Consider the following 14911-nt stretch of genomic DNA (forward strand, 5'->3'; position numbering starts at 1 on the left):
TGAGGGATATCCTTAGATCCCTAAGGATTCAAAATTCTTCTCCAGGTTTGGGGTGTGGACATTTAGAGTATTAAAAAAAATACAACCAGGGCTTGAACTTTCCTATGAAATTAAGTTCATAATTTAATCATATTGTAAGGATATTATATTTGAAACTTGTACAGCCTTTCATAAGAACCTGAGTACAGACAGCGCAATAGCCATCCCTGCATCTTTTTGAAAAATAAAAGGTATTAATTTTCTAATAGTTCTTGTAGAAGAGGCAAAACTTTACTTCTCCCCACTTAGGGACTTCAGCTGGGACTGAGAATTAAATTGGCATAAGACAGATTAAAAGCATACAGATTTATTTAGTATAAGTTTTGCAACACACAATAGTCCTTGTAAAGAAACGAAAACCGAAACAAGTGGCAAACCCTAAGTGTTTATATATTGGGTTGAGCAAAGAGAAACAATTGTGGAAAATAACAAAAATATATGCGGAGTCCAAAGGAAGATAAAAGTTATTTAACAAGGTCTGTTTGTACAGAATACTCTATGCCGTGACTTCCCATCTCTGGTGATAGGAATGTTTCTTTCTTCCTGGTATAGGAAAGGCATCTTTCATATGGGAGTGTTATCTCCTGATTTTAGGGGAAAAAAGGGGGGAACTAAGATAGCTTTTCTTCTACCTGTTGTTTATAAGTGCCTTTAACTCAAAATAACCCTTGGCCAAAGTGACCTATTTTGGGATGGCATATTTTGTCACCTTCATTATTAAGAGTAGGTGAACAGTAGTTGAACTAAACTGTTTTTTAAAAGGACATTTAAAAACAGTGGTATATGTAGATGAGATCTGGTTATATTATTTATCACTAAGAACAGTGATAAGGAAATTTAACACATCTCAAAACTTTTTGGACTTGTGTGATTTTGCAACACTTTAGACCTTTACAATTTGCATATTTTCTGAACCGTTATTGTATTATGATAAGTAGGGATTATCATACATTTTCAGATAATGTTTTCTTAACAATTCAACTTTTATTTGTAACTCTTCCATTTATTTTAATTACTAGCACAGTGTGCAACATTTATTAATCAGCAGAGCCTTTTTAAGTTAAAATACTAAATTAGCTAACCCCATTAACACAGAATACTCCAAACAAACAGTAATAGGAGAGGTAGTTGCTGTGCAAATCGTATTATACATGCGGGTGCTCTAGGGCACAGTTAAGTGTGATTACCCTCTTTTGATCCAGTATTCCTCTGTCTCTCCCAGCTAATTTCCAGTGGAAATTTACAAAGTACTGCCTTCATTTTTCCAGCTTAATTTTTCTAATGAAGTTCTGGTACTTTATAACACTGGGGATACAGATAATAAGCCTGTGTGTAATTAAGAATTTCTAGAATTTGTCTACAAAAAAGCCCTTTATTACTTTGGCTCTACAGTGAGAACTGTGCTTTTTGTCCACTGTTTCCTTGAAAAAGATGGCTTTTTAAATAACTGAACACAGAATCCTAGAATTCTGTTCTTATAGACATCTAAGTCTGAAGAAGTTTAAGACTTATAACATTGACATAATGGTGATAATTTGGAATACTTTTACTGATTTTGTGAATATATTATGCACACTTTTGGGTATGCAATCAGACAATCATAAAAACACACTGTTAGTCTTTTTAGTTAGATTTTTATCATTTTCTAATAATTCTTCCCAATACCATGGCTAACATATTCTAAGTAAAGTTTTGCCAATTAACTTTTGTTCAATTTACGACGCCTGTGGAATTTCCTTTGTAAAAGAAAGATGGTCATTCCGTGCCATACTCATATTCTTATATTGCTATGGCATTTATACATCCCAGACTTCCCTGTTTCAGTTTAGACTTCAAAAGTATGTTGGGGGTCAGAAGAGACTTGGAGGCTGAACAGAAGTTTGCCAGGCAAAGCAAGGAGGGTGACACCAAGGTTGTTGCCTGGACAAAGCCATCTCTCTGTCAACGAGTGCATAGCTCACGTGGGTTTCAGTTTGCCTTCTGAGGTATCCAGTGAAGCTGAGTTCAGAGCTTTGCTACCTCACGCAAAATGGCAGAGATGAGAGGGAAAGTATAGGTGGACCCAAGAGTGTAAAGGGCCATGTATACCATGATAAGGTGTTTGGACTTTACCATATAAAACACAGTGTAAACCCATCACTGTGTTTTAATCACTGGAGTGAAAGGGTCAGTTCTCTTCGAAATATCACTCTACTAGCTATGTCCATGGTAAAGAAATGGGAGTCACAGCAGTTAGGGTACTGCTGCCATAGTCAGTTCAGCGATAAAGAGGACTTGCAATAGAACAAGGATAGTGGTAGTGGAGGAAAGAGAAAGGTTGACAAACTGCTTTATAGGTAGAATGCTATAAACCCTAAACCAGAAATAGGGGCCAACATGATATGGTGTGGGTGGGTGGTCAGGGGCATAGATGCATTTAGGATCACTATCTTAGGGCTTTCTTAATTGCTAAGAACAAAGATCCATTCACGGTAACTCAAGTAAAGGGTGTGTTTGAAAGATCCATTGAAGAATCTTATAGAAATCTAAGGAACCAAAGAAAAACTGGACTAAGGTGACTCTTGGGGGCTGAAAAGGCGTGGTTTTCTCCCTCCAGTGGCATCTCCACTTTTCTCTGTATTTCTGCTTTCTGTTTTCTTTCTACTGACTGGCTCTGTCTACTGCCTCACAGTTTCTTGCCGACACATCTTCAGCTTGCCCTTAGAGATCATGGCCACCCCAGGCCTGATTCAGTGTAACCTTCCAGCTCTAGAACCCACAGCTAATTCTGCTTTTCAGTTCAGGAGAATCTGTTCTGCTCAATTTATATTAGCAAACTGGCCCACACAAGCTGTAGGCTTGAAACACAATTGATACTTAACAAATATGTGTTAAGTTAATAGACATGTGCTGTTAACATATGAATGGATCACAGCTGTGGTCAGGGGCCGGTATGTCACATTGTATCAAATACAGTGTCTTATGAAAGTATAGCCATGAGGGAGCAAGGATTTCCTCCGATTGAGAAGTGCAGAGGCAGTGGTTCCTCCAGTGCCTTGACTTGATAGCTTCAAGTCAAGTGAGGTGACTTGACTTGTGAGGAGTGAGGTGACTGGCCAGATAGTGATGCCCTTACTTAATTAAAAAAAAAAAAATGTAAAAAGAACTATTGTCTTGATAGGGTGCAGGTTTGGGATATGAGTTTAATATGGGGACAGCTCTATTTGAGGTACCTATTGTATATCCAGGTAGATATTCCTAGTGAGCATTTGAAAATACTGGTCTTGAGTTAAAGAAGAACACTGTATATAGAGATAAAAATTTAGAAATCATCAGAGGTGATAGTTAAAAGCTTGGTGGGGGAAAAAGTCTCCCAGGGAGAAACTAGAGAGAGAAAAGATTAAGCACAGATTCCTGGGAGTTGCTTTAATGTCAGGGCAGTGGTTCTTAATTAGGTCGCTTATCTATATCACCTTGAGGTTTAAAATTATATACATACGCACTCCTTAGTCTCAACCACAGACGTTTTGACTCAGTAGGCATATGGCTTTGACATGTATGCCTAAGTGATTCTAATGCCCAGTTCTGGCTAAGGTAAGAGTCATTAATTCAAGGTATTGGCAGAAAATGATGAGTCAGTCAGGAAACTGAGAAAGCAAGGAAGAGTACCAGGAGGTATTTTGCAAATCAAGGGAGAAGAGAATTCACTACAAGGACTGGACGTTCAAGCTGAATGAGGACTGAAAAGAATGCATCAGATTTGGCTGTTGGGAAGTCATTCATTCATAGCTTTTGCTTTCTCCTTTATCACCTAGCTCTTATTTCTCCCACATTCTTGAGGATATCATAAGAGAGCTTGTCAAATTCTTTGCCAAACTTCAGATATATGATGTTTAAAATTTTACTTTACCTGTGGTGATATATGTTTATATATTTTTCTCTATATGTATTTATTTATATATAAAATATTTAATTTATATTTTTTAATGTATATTTAATTTTAAAATTTAAAATATCAAAATATAGACATATTAAAATAAAATAGTACCAGTATCATATACACACATATATTGGCCTTCTTTTCTAGAATTTAATTTTAATTTTATTTTAATATTCCATTTTAGAATCTTGCTGAAATTAACATCAGATTAAGCCACCTATATGTTATAGAATCTATATTCTTCTGCTTTTAGACTCATTTTGGTATATATTTGGTACATTCATAAGGTCTTAAGAATAACTAATGATGATTTGGTGATCTCATCCAAAGATCTAATTTGAGATACAGTATATCTTATAGAGACCTTGAAATCATTGGGTAAATGCTCATTTATAAATTCTAAACCAGAGGTTACAAACTAGTGGCTTCTGAGTTGCATACAGCTTCCACAAGCAGTAAGCGGTCAACAACTCTTTTTACATATTGAGCTTGAGCTTGAACTAGTTTTGTTTGTTTTGTTTTAATCTATCTGATCACCAAAATCATTCGTGTTGCAAGATAAGTCAAGCAAGAGGAAATGAATTCAAGTGTGATTTCTCTTTGATCTTTTTTTTTAACATCTTTACTGGAGTATAATTGCTTTACAATGGTGTGTTAGTTTCTGCTTTATAACAAAGTGAATCAGTTATACATATACGTATATCCCCATATCTCCCTGTTGCATCTGCCTCCCACCCTCCCTATCCCACCCCTCTAGGTGGTCGCAAACCACCGAGCTGATCTCCCTGTGCTATGCGGCTACTTCCCACTAGCTATCTATTTTACCTTTGGTAGTATATATATGTCCATGCCACTCTCTCGCTTTGTCCCATCTTTGATCTTTATTAACACCGCACTAACAGTTCCAGTAATAGGGCAGCCTTTACTTCCTCTTTTATTTTTCTTAGAACAGCATTTTCCAAACTGAGTCTCTTGAACTCTAGTCTGGAAGATGTTAATGAGTTTTCTGTCAAATAAACTTGGGAAAAATTATATTTGAAACGTGAAACGTTTAAACTTTTTTTTTTTTTGTCATTTACAGGGCTTTTCCGTCTTAAATATATTTTTATTTAGTGTGCCCTTCAAAAAGGGGACATATAAGGTATAGCATTTTGCAAGCTTATTTATTCAACAATTATTACAGCCTAATATGTGCCAGGCACTGTATTAGGTACCAAGGACAAATCAATGAACAACATTGCAGAGGTTTCCTGGCATCGTAGAGCTAATGGCATGGTTGGCCATGGAATTCCCTTTTCCACAGACCATGGTTTGGAATATGCTCCTCTACATTTGATTTTTCTTAGCAATTTTTTTTTTAGTTTCAGCTTATTTCGTTCTGCTTAAGAATAATTTGTGCAAGTGTTTCCCACAGCCTTATTTTTCTCCTTAATTTTGTTCTTTATGTCAATTACACAAGCCCTTAAAATATCTGAGCTTAAAACGTTTAAAGTTGTAAATGGGCTGCTAAAAGAAGAGCCTGAATGAATGCTACTTAGCTGGGGCATTTAAATGCAGTATGTTTCAGCAGAAATTTTTTTTTGGTAAGTTTTCCAGAGTCAACTGGAGGAAAGTAAGGTCAACTCTGATATGTGTCGGAAAGTTGTTGCACAGCTGTAATGAAATTACTGAATCAGTGTGCCTGGAGATTGTTAATAATAATAATAATATATCCAGGGAATACTAGTCCTCTTAAGCTAAAAAAAATGTAAGGAGGGCAAACTATGTCTTTCCATTTAAATTTAGAAGCTTGTAATATAAGCTCACTGTCTAGCTGAACAGATAGTCTTGCCATTTGCATTCTTAATATTTAAATATTATGTTGCCATAGGTATTCTTTATATTTAAATACTATATTTATATCACCACCCTAGGGGAGAGATTTGTGTTATTGATACTGCTGCTTAAAAAGTTTATGAGTTTTAAATTTCTGCTGTGAATTCTACTCTAAGTATTAAATACTTTATGTATTGAATAGTTATAGCAAAGTTTATATGAAAATCTCAGTGAAACCTATTTTCATCCATAAATGAAGTCTAATTCCTATTTCAAGTTGTTATCATTTTATGAACATCTCTTCAACCAAAATTCTACTCGAATAAAACATCTTGATAGATGAGTCGACTATGTTTTGAAATCCCTCTATTGGCATTAATGAGCTGTATATTAGATTTATCTGGAAATTTGGATTGTTACTACATATAGCGAAAACACCTTTTATTTCTCATATTGAAGGTAATAAAAAGAGACTTTTTATTTGCCAAATTTATTCTAAAACATATTATTCTGTATTAAAAAGGGAAGAAAATTCAGCATTTTATGGCCCTTTTTAATGAATTGCACAGTTGACCTGATTTTTTTTAGAAGGGCTAAAATTATTTAATATTTATTTTTTCCAGTTTTATTGAGATATAATTGACATATTGCACTTTATAAGTTTAAGGTGTCCAGCACAATGATTTCACTTACATATATCATGAACTGTGTATATATTTATTATTAATTCATTTTTTAAGTCAGTATTCATTATTAATTATACTACAAATTTAAAATATATCTCATCCTATTTCAAATATAATTAACACAAATAATTTGTATATTTCCAGTTGTGTGGTTTTTCAAAATGCTTTGTCTTAAAAGAAATGCTACAACTGCTTAATGAGAACTAAGTCATCTGACAATGAGACTAGGAATGAACTGGTTTTAATTCAGCCCTCAAACCATTAAATTTACTATTTTCGATATTATAATAATGATTAAAATATTAGAATCTAATAGAATATGTAATTTTTGAGCAGGTGTACTTTTATGATAACATGAAAGTTTTTCATTTGTTGATTAGTTTAGTAGATTAAATCAACTTCCTTTGTTCATATTTTCTCTTCTAATTCTTTCATCAACTCTTTTCAAACTTTTATACCTAGGTGTCCTTGCTTGTCGAATTAAATTTTGTAGACCAGAGGGAATTGCCTCTAGAATTAAGAGAATTCCTTTTCCTTAATTAGCCCATAGTGGATTTTTTCCCCCTCCTATTCTCCTTTTTTATACCCCACTTAAATAACTGCTCTATTTTGAGCATTACAAAGCTCTTAATCCTTGCTTCTCCTTTTGCAAGTATTTTATTTTATTTTTAAATAAATTTATTTATTTATTTTTATTTTTGGCTGCATTGGGTGTTCGTTGCTGCGGGGCTTTCTCTAGTTGCGGCGAGCAGGGGCTACTCTTTGTTGCGGTGCGCGGGCTTCTCATTGTGGTGGCTTCTCTTGTTGCGGAGCACGGGCTCTAGGCGTGTGGGCTTCAGTAGTTGTGGCTTGTGGGCTTAGTTGCTCCACGGCATGTGGGATCTTCCCGGACCAGGGCTCGAACCCGTGTCACCCTCATTGGCAGGCGGATTCTTAACCACTGCGCCACCAGCGAAGCCCGCAAGTATTTTAGGTAGACCTTTTCAGCAGAGATCCTGGAGTGAATCCCAGTACCGACTCCTGTATCCCTTTTAGGCGTGTCTGCCCTCCCAGTGTTGTTAACAATTGGAACGAGACAGGCTGCTCATAGCCCAAGATCTTCATTAATGCAGCTTGTGATTTCTTCAGCATGTTCTACAGTTCTGCTGTAAGAACAACAAAAAATAATTGTCATGTTTCGCATTCTGTGTACCATATACGATAAAACAGATAATTGATGTTTTGGAGAGATTCTTTGGTCATTTATTACTTCAGTAGTTAAGAAACAATAGCATCTTCTGGGGCTTCCCTGGTGGCGCAGTGGTTGGAAGTCCGCCTACCAATGCAGGGGACACAGGTTTGAGTCCTGGTCTGGGAAGATCCCACATGCTGCGGAGCAACTAAGCCCATGCGCCACAACTACTGAGCCTGTGCTCTAGAGCCTCTGAGCCACAACTACTGAGCCCACGTGCCACAACTACTGAGGCCTGAGGGCCTAGAGCCCGTGCTCTGCAACAGGAGAAGCCACCGTGGTATGAGGCCCACGCACCAGGATGAGTAGCCCCCGCTCACCGCAACTAGAGAAAGCCCGTGCGCAGCAACGAAGACCCAACACAGCCATAAATAAATAAATAAATAAATAAATAAATAAGTTTATTTTTTTAAAAAAAAGAAAGAAACAAGAGCATCTTTGAGTCACTCTTAAGATAGAAGTAAACTACAATTTGAACATATGAAATTCAATTACTCAAATACGAAGACGGTAAAATTCATATGACTTTATTTGTTCTGCTATCATCTCATTACATTTTATTGTGCATGAAGTGTAGGAGGTTTCCAAACTTGAAGACGAAATCATTTTACATGCAGTCTGAGATGATGGAAAAGTATTTATTTTTGTTTCTTTTTCCCCCCAAATGGAAAGAGTGAATGTGTTGAAGAGTCCTGTATTTATTTTCGAGTTCATAAGTAAGAAAAGAAACCTCTTCCAATAAAAAGATGGAAAATTGTCAGACATGTTTGGTATCAAAGGATCACAAGGCATCCAATCTAGCAACATAGTTTTAGAGAGAGGAATGTGGTAATGGGCTCTCCTTCCTCCATCCCTAGTGCTTATTAGCCTTGGTCGTGCTATGATCAAGTCCACCCTCAGGGAGGGGGCCACACAGGGCCCCAGTGATGTTACAGTTTGGCAGTAGCATCTGTGAGGAAAGGATAAAGTAACTGAGGGTAATATTCCACAGAGATGTTAAGAAAGCTAAGACTGGGCTTCCCTGGTGGCGCAGTGGTTGAGAATCCGCCTGCCGATGCAGGAGACACGGGTTCATGCCCTGGTCCGGGAAGATCCCACATGCCGCGGAGCAACTAAGCCCGTGAGCCATGGCCGCGAGGCCTGCGCGTCCGGAGCCTGTGCTCCGCAACGGGAGAGGCCACAACAGTGAGAGGCCCGCATATCGCAAAAAAAAAAAATAAAAATAAAAAAAAAAAAAAAAAAGAAAGCTAAGACTGCTGAAGCTTTACCTGTTCTGATAGGAGTGAATATAAGCACCCTATGAAGAGCATTCTTCCCATTTTCAAGGCCAATGAGCTCTATACTTCTAACACCCCACATGTGGGTTCCAAGCTTTTACCTCTCAGCCTGTACTCATACCGGTCCCCTACTTTGGCATCTTCCTTCTCAATTTTCATTTCGGCCTAATGAAGTCTGACCCATTTGTTAAAACTCAGGTTAGATATTGTCCCCAGTGCTTTCTGTTCCCATACTCTTTTGTTTTTCTTTATCAGAAAGCTTTGCTTCCCCACCCTGCTACACCCCCTGCTTTATATTGGCGTAGTTATTTGTCTTTTTCCCTCATTAGATTTTAAGGGTCTTCGGGTGAGGCTTCTGCTTATTCGCCTTTTGTATACCCGCAGTGTCTAAACACAATGTTACTGAGCAGAGTTATTTAAGACATATGTGGTGGATTGAATTAACCATGAATTAAGTTCCCTAGTGATTATTATATACCTACTGTTTGCTTATCTGATACAGGCCCAGAACTGAGTATCCATTTCCTTATCGTAAGGAGCTGCCTCTAGGGGAAGCTGACATCTCCCTTGGGCTCCCCTGCTCTCTTCTTCTCCCCCATCCACTCCCTCTTCAGCTCAGGGAATGGTACTCATGCTCTTTTTCCTGCCTCTAGCCTAGGTGAAAAGACTTATTTACATGCTTTGCATAACTCATTAGAGAATTTATTGTGATCTGGAGTAAAATTCCTAACTTGTAATAAGGTACCCTTTATCCTGCTTTGTGCTTAATACCTATATTTCACTAGAAGCCCTTTAACAGAGAGAGGGCTGTTCTAGGACATGTTTGAAACCTGAACAGGTATTTGAGACTTGCTCCATAGCTGTTTGTCTCGATATCTATGAATCGTTATCTCCATGTCCAGTTTGAAATGATTTACCTAAGTCAGAATTTATTGTAGCTTGGATAACTACCTATTGGGCAATCAATATATAATATATATGCAGAAAAATATTTAGCAATTTATGAAGATCGGTAATATATTTCTATGCGTAGTTTCCATGGGCAATCTCATCTTCACTATAAAGCTGTTCACAATCTCCTTTGCTTCCTTCATAAAGAACTCAATTTTCTAGTTACGTTGAACCCCTTTCCGTTTCTTCAGCATCCCTTTTTATGCTCTAACTCACCTCCATATCTTAGTATATGTTGTTTCTTCTGTCTAAAATAGTCTTCACCAGCTTCTTAACTTGACTGACTCTACATGTCTTAGTATGCAGCTCTGACATACATGGTCTGGGAAGACAGCTTTTCCATGCCCCACCCCCCAACTCCCTGCCAATAACCACCCCCATATGCGTATTCATGTGCATGTTACAAGCACATATGCGTATATAAATAAACCTTCCTCTGTGTCCTAATTGCCTCTTGTGCATGTATTTATCACAAAACCAACACATTCTACTGTGTTGTCACATTCTCCACCCCCTGTTGTAAGGTGAATTCCTTTTAAGTATACTGCATCTTCCAGCATTAAATCCCAGTGTTTTTCAAAGTGTTTAGTATTTTAAAGCATTTCATTTAATGTTTGTTTAATGAATAAATATTAAGACAGTAGAGAAATCAGTGTGGGTTGGAGTAGGACTATTAGGAAGCTGGGTGTTAAGCCAGATTTTGAAAGATAAGTAGTACTTGCTTGGATCAGTATTTCAGGAAGAGGAAGATGGACAAAGGCAGAGCTGGGATAGAAAGATAGGAATGAAGGAAACAGAGAAAGAATGAAGGAAGAGAAGGAGGGAGGGAGGGAGGGAGGAAGGAGAATGGCATCAAAAGACGTCAGGTAAGGAGTGGTAGGAGATTGAACAGACCAAGTGCATTCTAAGAAGCCTGGCTGCTGGGCTGAAGAATACAGGTTTGAATCAATAGGTAATAGGGTTCCATAACTGGAGATTTGAATTATCTGGCAGTGAAATAAATAGGTTGGAGGAAAACCTAGAATTATGAGTGACAGTAGTAGGACTATTAACAAAAAGGGAGGGGGGATGAAAGTTAATAAAGAAAACATAGATAAGTGTAATTTGTTAGTCTTCTTATTTGGAAAATAATATTAAGTATATTAATACTCAAAGAATAAAGACTTTATATTTGCAGTGGACTTATTTTCCCTGAAGCTAATTGGTTAATTTTAATTTTTGCTTCCTGAGACCCCTACCAATTCTTCTCTAACTCTGCAGACATTCAAGTACTGACTTGTTTGTATATATCACTGTATCTCCACATTGAATTTAAGAATTTCTGCCAGATCTGTATCTCTGATGAGATTTTAAAAATTAACAGGCAAACCCATATCATCTTCTTCTTTAATGTGATGTTCAGTTAATTGAAAAGTATGCACTGCAAGCATAAAGTACATCTGAATATATATTTAAAACTGGGAAAGATACCATTTTAAAAGTAAAATTGACCATTATCTAAACTTTTGATTGTAAACTCAATTGATTTTTAGGGTTTTCATAGCTGTTTATACTTTTATAGAGCAAATTCTATTTGAGAATTAAATAATTTCTTCTGAATTTGAAGACAAACTTTAAAATATTATTTATAAAACATCTAAATATTTTTCAGTGTATATACATATATACACATACATGTGTGCACTTAAGAATATGCATTACATGTTACCTTAATGAAACATTATGGCTCAATGAAATTAGTATTAATTCATGTGCAGGGAAATACCTAGTCTTTCGGCCTTGTCTTCTCAGCCATCCAGTCCCTTGAGAAAGCAAATTTTGTTCAAACACAAAAGAAAAATGTACTATTAAAATGCATTCAGAAGTGATAAAAAGTGTAAGTACAGCAGCCAGCTCACAGCACCTCCTCTGTATACTCAGGGACATTGCGACCACATTAATTTTTTGTATGTGTGATGTCCATCCCATGTTCAGATTAGCACTGGAAGGACCATAATCTGTCTTACATGAGAGCTCTTTTCTCAAGAGCATATATAATACATGCCTGTGTAATTTTGTATAACTCAAAGCTCTGTGTTTATTTTTTATCTTAAATAGACTTAGAGAATATTTTCTTAGGAAAAATATTTAAAAGGAGTTCCTTAATGAACATTAAAAAGAAATTGTAGAGAGGTGTGAAAATTGATGAAATAACACCACATTTCCTAAGCTTATTATTTTTTAAACAAATTTATGAATATAATGGCAAAATTTTTTTCAATTGAACTGAGATTTTTGAAAAGGCCCCTTCTTTGTCTTAATTAAATGAGATAATATATGTGAAAATATCGGCATATGCTCAATAAATTTGTTGAACCTCAACTTTATTGTTTCAAAGTCTGAATTTCAAAATATTTTTCTTGGTGGAATATTTAATTTAGCTGTATATATTTATTTCCCAGAGCTTGCTGTTTCCCTCTAAATATTTCTTGTATTTAAAACAGGATCTAGCTCTAATTTCATTGACACCATGTCTCCGTTGATTATATTAATTAGAATTTTCTGATGTTTGCTCCTGTTTCCTATATGTTTCCCCTAGGATATCTTTTATGTTTAGATATATGTCTTTCTTTCATGTTGGTAGTTTCCCCAATTGGTAATCTATTCTTAAATTCATATTAAAAAGGAGACCCTAAAAATCGGTTTAAAAAGTTTACTTGTGTGTGAGAATGGCTCTTTGACTGATAGACTTTGTTGCGCTATGATATGACCTTTTACTTAAGATCTCCAGATGTTGATATTTAAAGTTGTTTCTCAGGGCGCTCTCAGTATCTTTTGAGATGATACAATTACTCTTCTGAAATCTGTTAGTCCAGCTCCCAGGTTACTTCGAGATGAGCAAGCGAAGATTTCAATGAGTAGTCTGAATTAAAATTCATATATTCCATTTGGTGCCTCACTCTGGCCTTCCGTGGTTCCTGCTTTCCCTGAGACCAGAGATCTCTGGTATAAAGTTTTCTGAGAATACACTATTTTTTGGCTACATGGACTGAGAGAGGAACCTGGGTATTTAATTATTCATGGCATAGGTTTTTCACCTGTCTTCAGCCTTATTCTTCACTGTCACCCGCTGCAGTAACTTCTAGAATCTTCCAGGATTCTGCAGGACTAATGGCTTAATTTTCTTTGGCCTCTCCCTCTTCTGGAACTTAGATTTCAGTTTTTAAATTTTCTCTCTGCTTTCCACCTGCCAAAATGTTAGCATTTTCATCTACTATTTCTTCTCTTTTGTCCTCTTTCTTGTGAGTTTACAAATTTTTTTATTCCTTTACTTTTATTTCAGAAAGTTTTGGTGAGGGGTTAAACAATTCATCAGGTTACACTAAAGACACATCATGATCTTAGTTGTCCTGTGAGAGTTTAAATAAAATTTTCATTTTTTATGTTGAGCAAAATAACATTAAAAGTAATAATGATGATAGTGGTGGTGGTGGTGGTGATGGTGATGGTGATGATGATGGTGGTGATGGTGATGATGATGGTGATGATGATGATGGTGATGATGATGATGGTGGTGATGATGGTGGTAGTGATGGTGATGATGATGGTGGTGATGGTGATGATGATGATGGTGGTGGTGATGATGATGATGGTGATGGTGGTGGTGATGATGATGATGGTGGTGATAATGATATGATAATGGCAATGGTGGTGGTGATGGTGGTGGTGATGATGACGATGATGGTGGTGATGGTAATGGTGGTGGTGGTGGTGGTGGTGATGATGGTGACAATGATGATGATGATAATGGTAATGGTGGTGGTGGTGGTGATGATGATGATGGTGGTGATGATGATATGATGATAATGGCAATGGTGGTGGTGATGGTGGTGGTGACGATGATGATGATGGTGGTGATGATGACGATGATGGTGGTGATGGTAATGGTGGTGGTGGTGATGATGGTGACGATGATGATGATGATAATGGTAATGGTGGTGGTGGTGGTGATGATGATGATGATGATGGTGGTGGTGATGGTAATGGTGGTGGTGGTGGTGGTGATGATGATGATTATGATGGTGATGATGATGGTGGTGATGATGATAATGAGAGGTATAACAATAAGCTCCTTCTACTTTAGCACCCCTGTTATTTATTGAACACTTAACTGTTTTCAACCTCCATGTAAAATTTTGTATATATTAAGCTGTTCATTCTTTCCAATTTTCCTATAATTAAAATCTTGTACAGGTCAAGCAACTTTCATGAGGGAACACAGGTAGCAAGGCAAAGCTAAGATGTGAGTATAGGTCTGACTAACTCAAAAGGGTCATTATCTATAACCTGTACCACAAACTCTATTTTTTGGGTAAATTAAGATTTGAAGAAGCCCATTTCAATAAGAGTTGCCTGTGCTGGCCATCCTTTTCATCTGGGGACTACCATCTTAAAGTTAAGGGCATTTTTACTTACGTGATGTTTTGAATTATTTGGCATAATTAATTAATATATTTATTATTTAACATTTTCTATATTTAGAAAATATTTGAGGCTCACAAAAATTCTGTGAAGTTTTAGTACCTCCACTTGCAGAATAAGAAATGAAGATTCATAGACGTTAGTAACAGATAGTCAGTGGCAGAGATTGAAGTGAAAACCTGGTATTATGATTCCAAGCCATGTATTATTTTCACTGTAATTTACTACTTCTTATATTTTTAATCAAATGTCTCTAGAAATAAAATTGACTATTACCTAAATGTTCTTTCAGGTTTTTGCCATTTTCTTCCTACCATAAAAATAAGAAGTACATCCCGACGATGCATTTATCAAGCAAGTATGGTCCTGATGCTTATGGAAGTCAACATTTCCGAGATGAAAATCCTCAGAAATGGATCTGTGACAAGGTGAGTTGATGCAGCATTAAAAAGAAAATAGTGTTTCTTTTAAAAGGCTAAAAATATACACTGATTATAGCAAATATAAATATTCTCATTACGACTAACACCTT

The 14911-nt window shown here is 36.5% G+C and overlaps 1 protein-coding gene across 4 annotated transcripts in view; it reads left to right on the top strand.

Annotated features, from left to right (window-relative positions):
• Positions 1–14911, top strand: part of SPATA17 (spermatogenesis associated 17) — a 333016-nt gene that overhangs the window by 124478 nt on the left and 193627 nt on the right. For all 4 annotated transcript variants that reach the window (XM_067020824.1, XM_067020823.1, XM_067020829.1 and 1 more), the window contains one exon: positions 14672–14807. In XM_067020824.1, the coding sequence (XP_066876925.1) occupies positions 14672–14807 (136 nt within the window). The remainder of the gene's footprint in view (positions 1–14671; positions 14808–14911) is intronic.

This window comes from Kogia breviceps, chromosome 1, assembly GCF_026419965.1.
Source record: "Kogia breviceps isolate mKogBre1 chromosome 1, mKogBre1 haplotype 1, whole genome shotgun sequence".
Classification (NCBI taxonomy): domain Eukaryota; kingdom Metazoa; phylum Chordata; class Mammalia; order Artiodactyla; family Physeteridae; genus Kogia; species Kogia breviceps.